The sequence below is a fragment of the Danio rerio genome, chromosome 22, assembly GCF_052040795.2.
Source record: "Danio rerio strain M-AB ecotype USA chromosome 22, GRCz13ab, whole genome shotgun sequence".
NCBI lineage: Eukaryota > Metazoa > Chordata > Actinopteri > Cypriniformes > Danionidae > Danio > Danio rerio.
The window spans coordinates 22,322,922-22,342,894 of record NC_141042.1 but is presented as its reverse complement, the minus strand read 5'-3'; the positions used below and the strand labels follow the sequence as shown (position 1 = coordinate 22,342,894).

The 19,973-nt window shown below is 36.4% G+C and overlaps 1 protein-coding gene across 5 annotated transcripts in view; it reads left to right on the top strand.

Annotated features, from left to right (window-relative positions):
• The window catches only part of tle2b (TLE family member 2, transcriptional corepressor b), a 115,258-nt gene that overhangs the window by 64,297 nt on the left and 30,988 nt on the right, over positions 1 to 19,973 (top strand). For all 5 annotated transcript variants that reach the window (XM_087304304.1, XM_087304303.1, XM_087304301.1 and 2 more), the window contains one exon: positions 3,975 to 4,019. In XM_087304304.1, the coding sequence (XP_087160430.1) occupies positions 3,975 to 4,019 (45 nt within the window). The remainder of the gene's footprint in view (positions 1 to 3,974; positions 4,020 to 19,973) is intronic.

The following is a 19,973-nucleotide window of genomic DNA, read 5'->3' as shown; positions in this document are numbered from 1 at the left end:
ATTTGTGGTGTCACAAGAGATTTGCCAGGATGCTCTAATGCTACATTCTGTTTGGACATCACTGTGCTAGGCATTTCCAGTCCCATTCTAGTAACTTTGTCAGAACAACAGGGAGTTGCCATCATTTTGTAGGGTGTTCCCACATGTCATCATGTCCTGCAACTTTCCTTTGCACTTGTACATCCTGATTTTGAGTTGGATGTGTTTCTGGGTCGACATAATTTGTTGATCCTAAAACATATTTTATGTCAGAACACTGAATTCAAACCTAATCCCTTCCCATAAACCTAACCCTGCCCATACTGTGCTAAAATCAGAGGGAAATAAACCCTGATTATAAACCTAAAGTTGACAAACTATAAACTTGTCCCTCAAATTTTATACAAAGTTTCTAAAGTAGGAACTTGTTGCACTTGGTAAAATCAGAATCTGCATGAGTTCACTTTTTAAGCACCAGCATCAGCCCCTCTTCATAATCCAGATCCTATTGTTCTCCACCAAGAAGGGGTTCAAACACTGGACAGAAGGTGGTGCATCACCATGTCATGTTCAATTCTAACATACATTTGCGACCCCAACTCTCGACTAAATCCTGCAGCATGACTTAAATCATTGTGATTCCTTGGTGCAAACTTGCAGTAAACAAACTCCACTAGGAGCATCTCATTGCCCCCCTTTCAAAATGACTACTTCCAGGGGCCCCTTGATATCCTCAGGACACCCACTTGGGGGCAGTCACGTCCTTGTTGAAAAACACTGCTTTACAATGGGGGTGCCCAAACCTGCTCCTGGAGGGCCACTGTCCTGCAGAGTTTAGCGCAAACCAAAAGCTAATCAAAGTTTTTAGACTTACTACAAACCTGCTGGCTAGTGTATTGTTGCTGGTTGGAGTTAAACTCTGCAGGACGCTGTCCCTCCAGGAGCAGGATTTGACACCCCTTCTTTACACCATTGTAATGTTGTTATGGTATTGTTAAATATTTGTTAGATGTTGCTTCGTAACCCTCAAGTCACTTAGATATTTTTTTGTCTACAAGGTGACAATCACAAGGCCATCATCTAGTGAGATTTAGAAAAGCACAGCAGCTTATGAATTCATATTTAAACTTCACCCAAAACTGACAATTCTGTCATCATTTACTCACTTTTCACAAACCCGTTTGAGTTCCTTTCTTCGGTTAAACACACAAGAAGACATTTGAAAGAACTTTGGAAGCTCTGGTAGCTGTTGCCTTGTGTAGTATTGGTTTTCAATACTATAGATGTCAGTGACGACCGGTTTCCACACTCTAAAAAATGCTGGGTTCAACCCAATTTTGGGTGTAAGATGGTCTAAACCAACTGCTGGGTTAATTTTTTAATCAAATTAATTGGACCAAATTTAACCCAGTCTTTGTGTTAGTCCACATTTTACCCAATTTGGATTTAAATATCCCAGCATTTCTAATGTGCAACACTTTTCTAAATATGGTCAAAACAATCTCAGTTTTGAAACCACTCAAAGGTGATTCAAATATAAATTTTTAAAATGCTGGATTATTGCTACCCAATTTTGGGTGTAATACAGTCTAAACCAACTGCTGGGTTAATTTCTTAATTAAATAATAGAACCAAATTTAATCCAGTGTTTGGGGTAGTCCATATTTTACCCGATTTGGGTTTTACTTACCCAGCATTTCTTAGAGTGCAACATTTTTGTAAACATCATTAAAACAATTTCAGCTTTGGAACTAGTTAAGGTTGATTTAAATATACATTTTTACAATGCTGGGTTATTTCAACCTAATTTTGGGGGTAATACCATCTAAACCAGGGGTGAGCAAACTCGGTCCTGGATGGCTGGTGTCCTACAGATTTTAGCTCTAACTTGCCCCAACACACCTGCACAGATGTTTCTAGAAAGCCTAGTAAAAGCTTGATTAGCTGGCCCAGGTGTGTCTGATTGTTGTTGGAACTAAACTTTGCAGGACACCGGCTCTCTAGGACCGAGTTTGGGTACCCTTGGGCTAAATCATCTGCTGGGTTAATTTTTTTAAATTAAATTTATAGGACCAAGTTTGACCCAGTGTTTGGGTTAGTTCATATTTTACCCAATTTGGTTTTAAAAACATCAGTATTTTTTAGAGTGCAGCATTTTTGTAAATATCATCAAAACAATCTCAGTTTTGGAACGACTTTAGGGTGATTTAAATACAAGTTTTTTTGTTTTTGTTTTTTTTTTGTGTTTTTTTTACAATGCAGGGTTATTTCAATCCAACTTTGGGTGTAATAGTCTAAACCAACTACTGGGTTATTTTTTTTAATTAAGTTCATTGGACCAAATTTAGCCCTATGTTTGGGTTAGTTCATATTTTACCCAATTTGGATTAAAATAAGCTTGTATTATGTAGAGTGCAGCATTTTTCTAAATATCGTCAAAATAATTTCAGTTTTGGAACCACTTGATGGTGATTTAAATATAAATTTTTAAAATGCTGGTTTATTTTAACCCAATTTTGGATGTAATACAGTCTAAACCAACTGCTGGATTAATTTTTTAAAATTAAATTAATAGGACCAAGTTTAGCCCAGTGTTTGGGTTAGTCCATATTTTACCCAATTTGGGTTTAAATAACCCAGCATTTCTTAAAGTGCAACATTTTTCTAAATATCATCAAAACAAAATCAGTTTTGGAACCACTTGAGGGTGATTTAAATATAATTTGTTTCAATGCTGGGTTAGTTCAATCCAACTTTGGGTGTAATACAGTCTAAACCACCTGCTGGGTTATTTTTTATTTTTATTTATTAAATTCATAGGACTAAATTTAGCCCAGTGTTTGGGTTAGTTCATATTTTACCCAATTTGGGTTTAAATAACCCAGCTTTCTTAGAGTGCAGCATTTTTCTAAATATCGTCAAAACAATCTCAGTTTTGAGACAGTTTTGAGATTTAAATATTATTTCTTAGAATGCTGGGTTGTTTCAATCCAATTTTGGGTGTAATATGGTCTAAACCAACTGCTGAGTTAATTTTTTTAATTAAATAATAAGACCAAATTTAACCCAGTGTTTAGGCTAATCTAAATTTTACCCAATTTTGGTTTAAATAAACCAGAGTGCAACATTTTTCCAAATATTGTCAAAACAATCTCAGTTTTGAAACCACTTGAGGTTGATTTAAATATTCATTTTTATTTTGAACTATTTTTTTGATTGCAAACTGAAGCTTGCTGTTTTATTTAACTGATAGAAATGTTTTCATCTTAACAATCTTCTGTGGTTTAGCGCTAAACACTTGTCTGCTCCATAAGCTACTCAAGGAACAAGTAGCAGGCGAAAGTGAAATACTAGAAAAATTAATATAGAGACTTCCCTTGGCAGGCACTAATAAAGAACGAGTAGGTGGGCGTGTCAAAACTTAAAATATTTTACCGCTCGTTAACCTCATATCGACACCTTTGGGTTTCCAGGTGCTGTCATTAGATATGATGAGACTTTAATCCCGAGATTAAACCGCAGAGAAGGTTTGATAGAAGAGAAGAGGTCAGGCACACACACATCACGGATGGGAAATAGAGTTTACAGAATAATAGAGGAGAAGGGCAGGAGAGAGGAGGATTAAAAAGGAAGGTCGGTAACGAGGGAGCCGATCAAGAAAGACAGAGATAAGGGGAGAGAAGAGGAAAAAAAGGATTTTTGAAAATCGAGCTATACACAGAGCAGTTACCGAGTGTGTAAGCGTGACAGACAGACGGAGAGAGACACGGAATAAGCAAGCAGTTGTGTCAGGTTTCATCTTCATCATTGGCGTTGCTGCTCATCTGCCTGCTGAAACAGAAACACACACGCTGATGCACTCAAATCCTCTGTCTTCCTGTAGTTTCAATGAGTCGTTAGTGTCAGGCCGCTGAGGCTTTAATTTGATTGATGATGATTCACCGCTGTTTAATTCATCATTGTGCTGATTGATGCTCTCGCTTGTGTTTTCACAGTACTACGAGATGTCCTACGGGCTCAACATTGAGATGCACAAACAGGTAAGACAGTCCTGTGGGGCGAATTTAGCAAACTGTTTTGCCTGTGGTATTTTTGTTAATGCTAAACATCGTCTCATTCTCTGTTCAAACTGCACACAAGTACGATCCAGTTTTTAAATCAGATCATCTGCCATTCAGTGATCTGACTGTTCACGTTTGTTACATATATCTATGTGGATTGGATCTGGATTCTAAACATCTTATTTCATGCAGTCTTCACACTTCACAAGTTCACACTTGTAAAATTTTTTGATATGGTTTGGATCCAGATTACAGATGTCTGATTTCGTGTATTCTGACTGTTCACATTTGTAACATATATGAATATTGTTTGGATTCTGATTATTTACATCTAATGCCATGCGATCTGACTGTTCACATTTGTTACATATATGAATTTGGTTTGGGTCTGAATTATAAACATCGGATTCCATGCAGTCTTACCGTTCACACTTGTTATATTTTTATATGGTTTGGATCCAGATTACAGATGTCTGATTTCATGTGTTCTGACTGTTCAGATTTGAAACTTATATGGATGTTGTTTAGATTATGAATAATTTACATCTGATGTCATGTGATCTGACAGTTTGTTACATTTAGGAATTTGGCTTGGATCTAGATTATTAACATTGAATTTCATGGAATCTGACCGTTTACTTTTGTAACACACATGGATATTGTTTGAATTATTAATATTAATATTTGATATGATGTTTGATATCATATTTTGATATTTGATATGATGTCGTGTGATCTGACTGTTCACATTTGTTAAATTTTTAATTTGGTTTGGATCCAAATTACAGATGACTGATTTCATGTGTTCTGACCAATCACATTTGTAACATATGTATGCGGTTAAGATCCAGACTACAAATATCAGTTTTCATGTGATCTGACCGTTTACATTTGTAACATATATGGATGTGGTTTGGATCTGAATTATAAACATCTGATTTCATGTGATCTTACCATTCACACTTGTAAAATTTTTAATATGGTTTGGATCCATATTACAGACGTCTGATTTCATGTGTTCTGACTATTCACATTTGTAACATATGGATGCGGTTTAGATCCAGACTACAAATGTCAGTTTTCATGTGATCTGACCGTTTACATTTGTAACATATATGGATGTGGTTTGGATCTGGATTATAAACATCTGATTTCATGTGATCTTACCATTAACACTTGTAAAATTTTTAATATGGTTTGGATCCATATTACAGACGTCTGATTTCATGTGTTCTGACTATTCACGTTTGTAACATATGGATGCGGTTTAGATCCAGAATACAAATGTCAGTTTTCATGTGATCTGACAGTTCACATTTGTCACATACTGTAAATGAATTTGGTTTGTATCTGGATTATAAACATATGATTTCATGCGATCTTTCCGGTTACATTTGTAAAATATATGGATAGAGTTTTGAATTGGATTATTAACATCTGATACCATCATGCGATCTGACCGTTCACATTTTTTACATATATGGATGTGGTTTGGATCTGGGTCATAAACATCTGATTTCATGTGATCTTACCGTTTACATTTGTTCCATTTTTTGATATGGTTTAGATTCAGATTACAGATGTCTGATTTCATGTGTTTTGACCGTTCACATTTGTAACATACATGGATATAGATTCTGATTATTTGCATCTGTTGTCATGCGATCTGACCATTCACATTTGTTATATATATAGATGTGGTTTGGATCTGGATCATAAACATCTGATTTCATGTGGTCTTACCGTTCACACTTGTTACATTTTTTGATATGGTTTGAATCCAGAATAACAATGTCTAATTTGAATTTGTTCTGACCATTCACCTTTGAAACATATATGGATGTGGTTTCGATCCAGACTACAAATGTCAGTTTTCATGTGATCTGACTGTTTACATTTGTAACAAAAATAGATATTCTTTGGATTCTGATTATTTACATTTTATACATCTTATATTTACATGCGGTCTGATAGTTCACATTTGTTACATATATGGATGTGGTTTGGATCTGGATTATAAACATCTGATTTCATGTGATCTTATACCATTCATACTTGTTACGCTTGTTTGTTTTTGATATGGTTTGGATTCAGATTACAGATGTTTGATTTCATGTGATCTGTTTTCATTTGTAACACATATGGAAATTGTTTGGATTCTTAATATTAACATCTGGGGTCATGCAATCTGACAGTTCACAAATATATGGATGCAGTTTGGATCTGGATTAAAAGTATCTGATTTTATGTGATCTGAGTTTGGGATACATCAGGATGTAGTAAGGATCTTGTTTATAAATCAGTTCAGTTTCATGTATTTTATCCATTTACACTTAAATTAAACATATGTGGATATGGCTTGAATTTGGTTTATAGATTTACCATGACCAGTGATTTGACCATTCACATCTGAAATGTGTGGTTTGGATCAGGTTTAATTAATGTCTGATTTCAATAACTGTCATAAAAATAGGATATATAACTTGTTATAATACTTTGTTGTTGTTTTAAATACAGAAGGCATTGGAATAGTTGAGTGAAATGTGCATCCTATACAGTACTTTGGGTTTTAAAAGGAAGAACTTGACCATGCACCTTGCATTTAACAAACCTGGTTTATACAAATCTTTTTGTGAACTGGATACTGAAACCCTGAAACCACATACGCATGGCAATACAAATAAACAACACTATCAGTGGATGCAATTCATTCTCATTGAATCCCCTGTGTGCGTTTGTGTGTGTGCGTGTGTGTGTGTGTGTGTGTGTGTGTGTGTGTGTGTGTGTGTGTGTGTGTGTGTGTGTGTGTGTGTGTGTGTGTGTGTGTGTGTGTGTGTGTGTGTGTGTGTGTGTGTGTGTGCGTGCAATTATATGGTTTTAATGGGGTTTTAGGGAGGGTCAAATCTCTCACGATGCTCCATAATTACACACATACTTATAACATTAAACCAAGACACAGCTAAAACTATAAAGTGGAATAATTTTTTTAAATAATATAATATTCATGAATCAAAAAATAAATACTGATTACGTAAAATATGATATATGAATCCTTATTTTTGTAGACAAATATGCATCAGATGATCCATGATTTGATGATTTGGTCTTTGGCGATCTATTAACATGCCCCCACTTCATTGATATTTAATGTTAGTATCTTCTGTAAGAATAGCCAGTGCCTGTGTGTGCCTCTCGTTTTGTTCCTCAGACTGATTTCCCTCTACATCAGTCTTTTCTGGCATGTGAGGAAGGGGGTAATCATACACTTTCTGTGTGAGCTGGCACAGATGAATGGAGAGTGATGGAGAAAGACAAGAAACAGACAAATGTCACAGGAAGGGAAATAAAATATCAGTGTAAAGTTTTGTCGAGAGCTTCCCACTTGTGGGTGGAGCTTCTGTCATCGTGCTTTCATTCAACAAACTGATTTGCTCTTAATAGGATTCCAGATTTCTGCGTCTCCGCCCTTCCTCTAATCCTGCTTTCATCGTAGTACTTTTATTTATTCGTTTATTTATTTATTTATTTCCTGTCAGTCTCTGTAGGTCTCACTTCTATCCCTGTGGATTTAAAACACTGGATTAAGATATGATTGCTGGATAGACAGAGATCTAGATAGTTCAGAGTGTGTGTGCGCGCACGTGTGTGTGTGTGCACACCATGTCTTCCTGACATTGTGGGGACACTTGTATATGAAAATACCAGTAGATTTTGACCTTGATTTAACCATTTTTTGACTTTTGAAAATGTAAAAATGCAGATTCATTTAAGAGTTTGGTTTAAGGGTAGGTTTGGAGTATGGGGATGGAATATATAGTTTGCACAGTATAAAAGTCATTACGTCAATAGGAAATCCCCATATAGATAGGTGTTTGTATGTATGTGTGTGTGTTTTAGAATTCTAGGCTGTGTGAAATTGCCACATGATTTTCAGCACTGCTCAGATGATGTCTTTTGCACATGATTGGCATCTCAATTATAGTTCACTGAATTTGAAAACATGTGTTCACTGAATCTCAGAATGCATGCATGTATTCGGTCAGGGGTCTGTATATAAATGTTTTGTTCTCTCTGTCTGTGTGTGTCCTTTTGTCTGCTTTATCTGTATGTTTTTCTGTAAATCTGCACTCATTTCTGAATTGTTGTGTACACCTGATCTAGTGCTTGCAAACACAAATATCTAGTCAGCCAATCACATGGCAGCAAGAATATTCACCCTCTTGATGTGGTTTGGATTTGGATTAAGATCGTTCGATTCCGTGTTACTTGTTTATGTTGTCATGGATGAGTCGTAACATTAAGTGAGTTTCTACTGGTGCTTTGTGAAAATAAGAGAACACAACAAATAAATGTGCAAAACAAAAATAACAATTTATTAAACAATGATATTAAACAATGAATATAGGAATTCAAAATGTACCTTAAATAACCGAATCAAACAAAAAACAGGAGTGTTGCCAAAATGAAGAAATAAATATAACAAAATAATCTAAAGGGGTGACGTGGTGGCACATTAGGTAGTGCTGTCGCCTTACAGCAAGAAGGTTGCTGGTTCGAGCCTCAGCTGGGCATGTTGGCGTTTCTGTGTGGAGTTTGCATGTTCTCCCAGCGTCACGTGGGTTTCCTCCGGGTGCTCTTGTTTCCCCCACAGTCCAAAGATATGCGGTATAGAATTGGGTAGGCTAAATTGTATGTAGTGGATTAGTGTGAAGGAGTGTGTATAGATGTTTCCCAGAGACGGGTTGCAGCTGGAAGGTCATCCGCTGCGTAAAACATATTCTGGATAAGTTATCGATTCATTCCGCTGTGGCGACCCCAGATTAATAAAGGGACTAAGCCAAAAAGAAAATGAATGAATGTATCTAACTAAATCCCAACCCACTAAACTAGCCAAAGAAAAATGCAGACAAAACCATAATCTTCAGCGTATGTGAAGCTTAACTATTCAAAACATAATTACAAGTGTGGCAACTCCTTCATGAACTAACTAACACAAGAAAACTATTCTGCTCAGAACTACTAGAATTCTCGTAAAGTACACACTGTTAGCAGTTAGCAAAACAAGATCTTATTTGATAATCCAATTCTCATAAATATCGTTCGACTTCCTAAAAATCTGAGCTGCACAAACTTATCCAAGGAATAAAGCACTTAAACGAGAAACAAGCTAAACAACAAAATAATATAAACACAAGTTAACAGGCTGGTCGACACATGTGAAGAGTTTCATTAAAATCAGGCGCTCCTCCTGAACTGCACAAGCGAACGTATTTTTAAACCATGATTGGTGCGCCGCTCCTGATTGGTGCGCAGAGTGGAGTCATAGAGATAATTGACAGCCTTCTCGCCCAATTGTTGCACATCTAGGGCAGGACAGAGTACACAACGGAAAAGATAAAAGAAAGTGACACACAAAACATTTAATGCGATTTGACTTCACATTTAAAGCTAAAATCTATGTGGTTTGGATGCAGTAAACAACCAGTGTCATATGTTGTAACTGTTTACACTAGTAAGATATGTAGATGTGGTTTGAATTCAGTTTATAAATGTATCTGTTTACATTTAAAACACAATTGGATAAGATTAAAATTTCATTCAACTGATCGTTTACAGTTGAAGCCTGTCTGTCTATTCATCCTATTCATCCATCCATCCATCCATCCATCCATCCATCCATCCATCCATCCATCCATTAATTCATTCATCCATCCATCCATCTGTCCATCCATCTTTCTGTCCATCTGCTCATCCATCTATCCATCCATCTGTCACTCTGCCCATCCATCCATCCATCCATTCATCCATCCATCCATCCATCCATCTGTCACTTTGCCCATCCATCCATCCATCTGTCACTCTCTCCATCCAGTTATCCATCCAGTTATCCATCCATCCGCCAAAGTATCTATAAATTTTTCCATCAGATTTTTTGTCCATCCATTCATCCATCCATTCATCCACCAAACTATCTATTCATGTTTCTATCAGATTTTTTGTCCATCCATCCATCCATTCATCCATTGCAGTTTCCATCCATCTGTCTAACAAACTATTCATTTTTACATCAATTTTTTTTGTCCATCCATCCATTCCCATCAATCTGAGTGTCCATCCATCCAGCCGCCAAACTATCTATTAATTTTTCCATCAGATTTTTTGTCCATCCATCCATTCATTCATCCATCCATCCATCTATCCATCCGTCCATCCATCCGGATTCTGTCTAGGTTTATGCGGTTTACAAGGACACAATTGTATAATGACATGGACATGACTTAATTGTATTCTATTACGATGGTTTATGAGGACATAGCCATTGTCCTCATAATTCAAAACACTAAAAAATCATACTTAACAAGTCTTTTTGTATTCAAATGCCACATGTGTCCTGTGAGGGCTGGGTTTAGTTGTAGGGGTGGGGTAAGATCATTGTGCCAAAAGAGAGTTTTCATAAACCATATATGCAGGTATGTGTGTGTGTGTGTGTGTGTGTGTGTGTGTGTGTGTGTGTTTGTGTGTGTGTGTGTGTGTGTGTGTGTTTTTTCCAGCAGTAGTGCGAGACAGCCTTTCTAATAGCTCTGGCATTATCATTACAGCCAATGCAGTGAGGTGTGTGTGTGTGAAAGAGACAGAGACAGCAGAACCATAAAAAAAAGTGAGAATAAAGAAGCCACACAACACACACACACACACACATCCATGCTCCTTTAAAGTGATGCCCCCGGATGCACGCTTGGTCTTATCAGCCTGCCCCCTTTATGTCTAATGGACTCTCTCTCTCTCTCTCTCTCTCTCTCTCTCTCTCTCTCTCTCTCTCTCTCTCTCTCTCTCTCTCTCTCTCTCTCTTCAAACATTTAAAGGCAGATATTAAGCAATGAAGCTCTAATCACTGATTGTGGTCACAGGCACAGAGGTATTCAATAAAGCCCTCATTTTCTCTTCTTCTCATCTGTCACACAGCTCTCTCTCTCTCTCTCTCTCTTTCTCTCTATCTCTGCTTGTTCTCTCTTAAATTCCCTCCTTCTCTCATTTTGGCTCGCTCTAGTGCTCTCTCTCCTTTTCTCTCTTTTTCTCTGGGCATCGTGCCAGCCTCTCTTCCCCTGGCGCTCCGCCAATCTCCCCCTCTCCTCTCTCTTTCTCTCTCGCTCTCTCTCTTTCTTTCTGATTGATGGCCCTTCCATTCGGAAAAAGGAAGAAAAGAAACAGAACGAGGGAGGAAAAGAGAGCAGTAAAGCACTGAGAATCAGACACACACACAAAGGAGGACACGGGCACACATATATGCACACATGCAGAGGCTCATGGGTAATTAAATGTGCGAGGGAAAAGCACTTACAGAGAGGCGATGAGGACGCATTCCTGCACATGTGTACACAAACACACAATCCAGTTGCATTACAAACAAGAAGGCCCTTGTGGGTCATCTGATTATATACTGTACAGTTGAAATCAGAATTATTAGCCCCCTCTTTATTTTTCCCCCTAATTTCTGTTGAAAGGAGAGAAGATTCAACACATTTCTAAACGTAATAGATTTATTAACTCATTTCTGATAACTGATTTATTTTATCTTTGCCATGATGACAATAAATAATATTTTAGATATTTTTCAAAACACTTCTATACAGCTTAAAGTGACATTTAAAGGCTTAACTAGGTTAATTAGGTTAACTAAGCAGGTAAGGGTAATTAGACAAGTTATTATGTAATGATGGTTTGTTCTGTAGAATATTGAAAAAAATAATTTTGACCTTAAAATAAATGGCTTTTAAAAAATTAAAAACTGCTTTTATTCTAGCTGAAATAAAACAAATAAAACTTTTTTTCCAGAAGGAATATTATTATTAGACATACTGTGAAAATTCTCTTGCTCTGTTACAAATTATTTGGGAAATATTTAAAAAAGGAAAAAGTTTCAAAGGGGGCTAATAATTCTGACATGACAGTAGGTATATTATTTGTTTTTGTAAAAATATTTGAATTATTATGCATTTCTTTTGTAAATAGATATTTTGATAACACTTTAAAATAATGCTCCGTTAGTTAATAAAGCTAGTAATAGATTAATTACAGTATTTATTCATCTTTGTTAATGTTAGTTAATGGTATTTAAGTTAGAAGCTCATGTTAGTTAATGTTAATTCATAGTGCATTACCTACTGTTACTGTTGCTTTAGATTTTAATAATGCATTTGTTAACGTTGAACTATAATTAATAAATGCTGTACAAGCTTATTATTATACATTAAAATTTTTGGACCATTATTTCAAAGTGTCACGCCCCATTCACTTTGAATGGGTGACGTCTAGCCGAACTGAATTGTGGATCTGTCAACATGACGTCGCTTGCTACAGACGTTGGAAATTTCTCAACTATTCAAGCGCCAACGAAATCGTCAGCCAATCCGATTGCTTTATGCAAACACCCCCGCTTAGACAGTAGCTGATTGCAGGCTTATTTCATTGGCTGACGCAATCATCATTGCCCAACTTCAGACACACTCTCTGTTGACGCTGAAACCCCATGTAATTTGGGCATTACCAATATTAAAAAAAAAAAAAAGTCATTAAAGGATGAATACGCTGCTGGAATCAGCTCCCAGAAAGGATAAGATGTGCTCCAACATTAGACACATTCATATCAAAACTGAAAACACATCTGTTTAGCTGTGCCTACTAAATGAGCACTGTGCTACACCCGACAGATTGCACTATTGTGTCTTTCTTTTCTTTTTCATTTGTTTTATAACACGTTTTAACATATTTTGTTCTGTTTTTAAGAATTTTTTTCTTTGTTATTTTTGTTTCTTATACTTGTTTCTTTTAATCTTGGTCATGCAAAACACTTCAAATTACCATTGTGTATGAAATGTGCTATATACAGTAATTAAACCTGCCTTGCTTAAAATATTTGACTTATATCTTTTTTTTATATTCCACTACACATTATGTGTTTTATCTATGAATTATTCTTTCCATTTTTTTTTTTTTTTGTATTTTAAATATTTTGTCAAAACTTCAGTTTAAACAATATATTTAAGTTTTTCGCTTTGGTACATTTCTCAGATCAGAATTGATATTTGCAAAACAGAAAGGGAATTTTTCAAAAAATTTGTATACTATTAGCAAAACAACATGGATTACCTGCAAAACCCATTTTTTTGCTCAAAATCCTTAGTCACAAGTCATTGTGTATACATAAGACAGTCAAATTACTTGTCAGTTTAGTAATTTTCTAACTTGTCAAGTCATGTTGTCAATTTAACTGTGTACTCTGAAGAGATGTTCTTATGTAGAGATAAAGAAGAGATGTTCTTATGTAGTTTTTGGGCTCTTTGTACTGCATTTTGTTGCCAGATCTTGTCATTGTGATACAGAGAAAGGTAAATACAGCACTGCATGACACACAAAAAAGCAAAAAACAAAAGTAGAAATGTGAACAAAGAAATCTCCTTTGGGATGCACCTTCATTAGAAGAAGTCTAGATTCACTTGAGCAAAATTTGCCAATTGTAGACAGATATAGAAAAAAATCTAACGGGAATGTCTTTGAAAATGCATTATGACAACTTGTTCAGCCATTTTGCATGTAAAGACTTATGCTATAAACAAATGAATTAGTGTTGTGGGGGGTGAGACTTTTCAACAGAGACCAAAACAATACATTTTAATCAATATGACATAAGCAATTGATAATGTACTGTAGGAAACATCCAAGAATTGTACATAATCATTTGCATGGATGTACAAAAGCATTTGAAGAGTTCAGATGCAAAATCCACTAAATGCCACTTAATACTGCCAAAAATGATATAATGACATTGAGTGAATGCTATTGGCACATTGTACATGTTATTTGAAATCATCTAAATCGCAGAGTCAGCCTTTGACAGCAAAAGCCGCTATATCCTCAGAACCAATCAGAAGAAGCGAATCGAATCATATGTTTTCAATGTAGCAGATACGCTGGCTTTTATTGGGCTGTTTTATTGCACTTTCGATTTGTTTTTAAAACATGATTTTTGATGAACTGCATGAGCCTGTCCGACTGTCAGTGAATGGCAAATGAAAACGTCCCTTACCTCAAAAAAAAAATAAGCAAAAGAAAACACAATGTACAGTCAGAAGTGTAGCATGCACTCATAAAGATTTCTTGCGCAGTGATGCTACTTTGAATGAGTCGGATTTGCTACACATTAAACAGCAACTGCGTTTCACGAAAGACAAGAGTTAGGACGCCGTTCTTATATCCCACATGGATGCTATGAGGATAAACAATAGATGAAAAAGAGACCAAGATCTTGAGTATATTGAGGATGAATAAATGACTGCTTCTGGAAGACATCCTCTTTTTTGCACAAAGTAGGCCTTACTTTGTGTTTTATTTGTTAATGTAAGCTATTTTTTAAAATATAAATATAATGTATAATACTGTACATTAATTCTATTACTTTAATAAATTGTATATATATATATATATATATATATATATATATATATATATATATATATATATATATATATATATATAATTGTTGTTTTTTTTAGTAATGGACAATACACAGATCTTGATGTTTCACAACATGTTTTTACACTACATTTTTTGAATCTAACAAGCTTGTTTACATTGCTCTACTTACATTAAATCCAAATCCCTAATATCAGAAATGACAATGGATTGTTAAGATTTAATTATTGTCAATTTTAATGTTATTGATTAATGCACTTGACTTTTATCAGGGGTTACCACAGCGGAATGCCACTTACTTGAAAGATGTATTTTTAATTTCAGGTGGTTTGTGTTTGTGTTTTATTTTTGGTAAAATAATTTCTAATTGCATCTTTAGAGATTTTCAACTAATTACACTGTCTTGTCCCAATGGTGGATTCAGAGGTTTTTGCAAAAAAAAGCAGAAGTGGATTTAGCTGGTTTTGACGCAAAACAAAAATGTACCTTGTTAAAAAACAAAGAATTGTCTACAGTGACATTTTTGAGAAAAAAAGTTTTTTTTTACTAGATAATAACCTGATCGTTACATATAAAATGAAACTTCTGAACCTAATCAGAGGAGCCTGATAGAAAATGCTCATTTACAAGAAAAGAGGTCTGATGGATTTAGAGGGTTTTGAATCTGAACTCTTCATTTGCAACTTGTTCAGTGGAACTGCTTATTTGATGTGCACAAGTGACACAATGATGTGAAGACTAAACAGGTAGTTTTGAGAAGTCTGATCTGAGAAATGTACCAAAGCGACTGAGAAACACTGTAAAATTTTAACATCAATCTTAACTCATTAAGGAATAAATATTATAGCGTTTAAATTTGCGCAGACGCCCAGAACTGTCGACTTTCTGACATGCAAACATGTCATGCAGACATAGCAGAAATTTGATTTATTTCATTTTGATGGTAAAAAGCTAATAATTGTTGAGCACACACACACACACACACAAAGCAAGTGTAAGCAAATGTTGAGACGCGTTCACCCACTCACGTGAATTCTGGGTAAATAAATGTGCACACACACTCAGCGGGGCATCTGCACCTACTCCGCTCCTTTTGATCGAGTGACAAAGCCATTATGCTAAAAGGTTGGCACCCTGGGAGTTCCTCACAAACACGCACACACACGTCTTGTTTTCCTTCTCCGTTTCTTCATTTCCCTGCCGCGTTCCTCTCTCGTTCTCAAACTGCACTCGGTTTCATTCCAAACCGGTTACATCACTCGCTCCCTCAACCTCATTATACACAAATGAGCTCGGTTTCACTCACGCACACAATCTGCAGATGTTCAGCATCACCGCTACACTGTGTCCCAGTGAGAAAAAAAAAACAGCCGAACACGCTTTCCTTTGCTCGTCTGCAGTCACATATGGCAGGAGTAACAAGTATTCTGCCAGGTAGGAATAATATTTCTGGTTAATAACCGCTCTAAGAAATGTCATAACCAGATTTTAGCCCTAAGTAGATACAGATGTAAGATGCCATCTCATTTGTTGTCAGATACCTGTAGGTAGACACAGGATAGGTACATGAATTGACAGACAGATGGACTAATAATATAAACGTAGGAGGATAGATGGATGGAAAAATATGTTACCTGATTAGCAGTGTTTCCTTTATATACAGTAAATAACCGTTTATTTATTATTTATTGATAGATGGATGGATGGATGGATGGATGGAGAGATGGATGGATGCTACAGTAAAAATATGTTACCTGATTAACAGTGTTTTGTTTATGTACAGTATTAACCATTTATTATTTATGGATGGACGGATTTACAGACGGATCGATCAATCGACAGACAGACAGACAGACTGACTGACTGATAGATGGATGGATGGATGGATGGATGGATGGATGGATGGATGGATGGATGGATGGATGGATGGATGGATGGATGGATGGACGGACGGACGGACGGACAGATGGATTTACAGACGGATCGATCAATCGACAGACAGACAGACAGACAGACAGACAGACAGACAGACAGATAGATAGATAGTTAGATAGATAGACAGACAGATAGATAGATAGATAGGTAGATAGATAGATAGATAGATAGATAGATAGATAGATAGATAGATAGATAGATAGATAGATAGATAGATAGATAGATAGATAGATAGATAGATAGATAGATAGATAGATAGATAGATAGATAGATAGATAACTTAACAGTAAGTTTCCTTTCAATATACAGTAAATTACCATTCCCAGATTTCCCTGCATGACACTTCACTTTTATAATTTTTTTTTGACATTTCTATGGTTATTTTTATTCGTTTTTGTCTCGTGAGTCATGTACATTAGAGTTAATAAAGAGTACATGTAGAATTTAATGTTGATAAGTAAGGAATAAAGTACATCCAGTCGGTTACTACTGCAGCATAAACCCAGACAGGCTTCATTTTTAAGCATACAATTTGTGTATTTTTTTCCTATTCAATGTAGATAGATGATTTAATATAGGTAGACAACAGGGTGGATGCAAGGATGGATGAATGGATTGGTAAATGCTTCAGTAAAAATATGTTACCTGATTAACAGTAAGTTTTCTTAATATACTGTAAATTACCATTAATTAACGTTCCCAGAATTCCCTGCATGGCACTTCACTTTTGATTTTTTGTTGATAAGGAATAAAGTACATCCAGTCGGTTACACAAAAAAACTTGCATTTAACAACATTAAGTATTTTTAATGATTAATCATCACAGTCATTAGTAAATCTGCTTAAAAAATTAATCCAGGCATGGTGTGTTCGTTTTATACAGCGATATGGATATTGTTTAGTGTATTATGTGGTGGTGTGCAGATTAAAATAGCTTGGCTACAAACACTGAGCTCTAAAACAGAGGTTTGCTTCGCTCTTCATGTAGGTATTAGAGTGCACTTAGAGGTCTGCTGTGTTTCGGTGCCTCCATCACCACAAATACTCCTCCATTAGTGTGTGTGTGTGTGTGTGTGTGTGTGTGTGTGTGTATGTCTTTGTGTGTGTGAATCACAGAGCCTTATCACAGGACAGGAAGAAAAGAATGAAAAAAAACTGTAAGAAGAGGATAATGGCTGGAGTATGAAGGTGGTTGGTGACTGGGCACTGTGTGGAACGCGCTGAAAGACGTGTGTGTGAGAAAGAGGGAGAGGGAGAGAAAGTAATTAACCGTTCATGTGTTACAGCGTGTGTAAAACACTTGTCTGCCTGTCTGTTGTTTTTCTTAGTGAGACTATAATTAAACGTGTGTGTGTGTTTGTGTGCTCTGTTGCAAGGAGATTGAGACTATCCAAGCTATTCAGCCCTGAAGGGCTCTTTCTGTCATACACACACACACTCATTGACACACAGAGCCCAGGGAAATGGCTGAATGAATAAAACTCAGTACACACACACCAACTAGACTCATATTTCCTGGAGAACATGTAAATGCCACTTGCCCATGCAAATTGCACTACCTCAACTCTAAAGTGTCGCTATGTTGTTGCTAAGGTGTACTGATTGGTTTCTAGGATGTTATGGGTGATTTGGTGTTGTTAGGGTGTTTCTATGTTGACGCCTGGGGTTACTGGTTTCTAGGGTGTTATGACTGGGTTCAAGTGCATTGCCTGGGTATTTTGTGTTGTTGCCAGGGTTGTCGGGGTGCTTTTAGGATGTTATGAATGGTTTTTAAACTTTGCTATTGGTTTCTGAGTGGTTGCTAGGATATAATTAGATACAAAGGTTAAGGTTTAGATGCAAATTTGGTTGCTAGGGTTTTGCGGGTTGCTGTTGTTGTTTGGACTATATTTGGGATTTAAGGATGTTTTGAATGAGTTTCATTGATATGATGGTTTTGTATGTTGTTGCTAGGGTTTAAACAATGCAGAGCCTATTTTATTCTGTTTGCTAGGGTTTTCTGGGTGCTTGTAGGATGTCATAAATTGTTTATAACCATTGCATTGAGTCTTACTGGTTGGTTGCTGGTTACTAGGGAGTTTCTAGGGTTTTAAGTTGGGGCTTCTGGAGGATTTTAAAGAGCTCCTATTTTGCATTATAAAAGGTCATATTTTGGTTTTTGGGGTCTCCAGCAACAGGCTGATTTGCATGCAAGGTCAAAAAAAACTTTTATTGTCTTATGCATTTATTTTTACCTAATTATCCCAACGACTCCCATATGATTCATTCAGCAATTAATTTGTTCTCAAACCCCTCCTTAGCACAATGCTAATCTGCGCTGCGCTGATTGGTCTGATGACCCAGTCTGTTGTGTTTGGTCGACTGTGTTCAACCCAAAACAGAATGAAGCACCCACTCCGGCTTATCAACAATTCTGAAGTAGTCAGAGTGCAGAGTGCATGTGTGAGGCTAATGCAGGAGTGAATTAAAGCAATGCAGTTAACACCAGCATATTGCTCTATTCTTAAACATGACACACATTCAGTATTAATACATACAGTGGCAAAAGCTGAACTAATCTGAAACGTGACTGCCACGTGTGTAGGAACAGTTGATGGAGGCCATAGCAACGACAGACAGCAGAGGATTGCAAGCTCACAAACGTGTTCACATTCGTAAAGAATGTGCTACATGTGGTTTTAGACGTGATATGAGAATATAAAGAGTTAACCAGATACACTACAAGCCGCGTGGAGTGGTTACAGACAACAAAACACAATTAAATTCATAGTTTGTAAGCTAAAGAAAACAAAGAGGCAACCATTTTAATTGCACTAAAGTTACTTACATTTGTGAAATGGAGGAAGAAGCTGATCCATGAACTGTGCACTGTAAAGTTCCTGTCAAGCTCTGACAAAGTCCCATACATCAGTAGTCTTTTCTGATCCTTCCTTTAACAAACGGCCAACAAATCCCCCGTTGTAAGTGTGTAAATTACTGAAGCACTCATCATGACAATGACAGAACACAGCAGAAGGCTGAGACTATAACGCTGAGGTATTATTACAAAAATAAACTTTAACTCTTCACAGACTCATCTTTGGGTAGGAAAGGTAATACTCACTTGCCTTCACACTTAGAGCAAAGCGTCGTCGCGACTTGATTCAACCGGGATCTGCTACAGTGTTTGTCTTATTTTTCTTTCTACAGTGTTTGTGGGCGGGGCTGGGGGGTTAAATTTTCCCAGGTCTGCACGCATAACAAATAGGCGGGGCTTGAATTTCGTATTGACATTCACGCCACCACGGCTAAAGATTCGTTAAACCCACGATTCATTTAAACCACTATGAATCAGCTCTTATAGATGAATCAATAGCTTTAAACATGGTGTACTTTAGGATTTTAGGCCATAGCTGGACATTTCAAACCAATTAAAGCTGTGTTACACACTGCATAGAAGGTCATTTTCAAAAACCCATAATAGGGGCTCTTTAAAGGTGCTAAGGATGACTTGTAGTTTTAGTTTTCTGGGCCATTCTCCATGGTTGT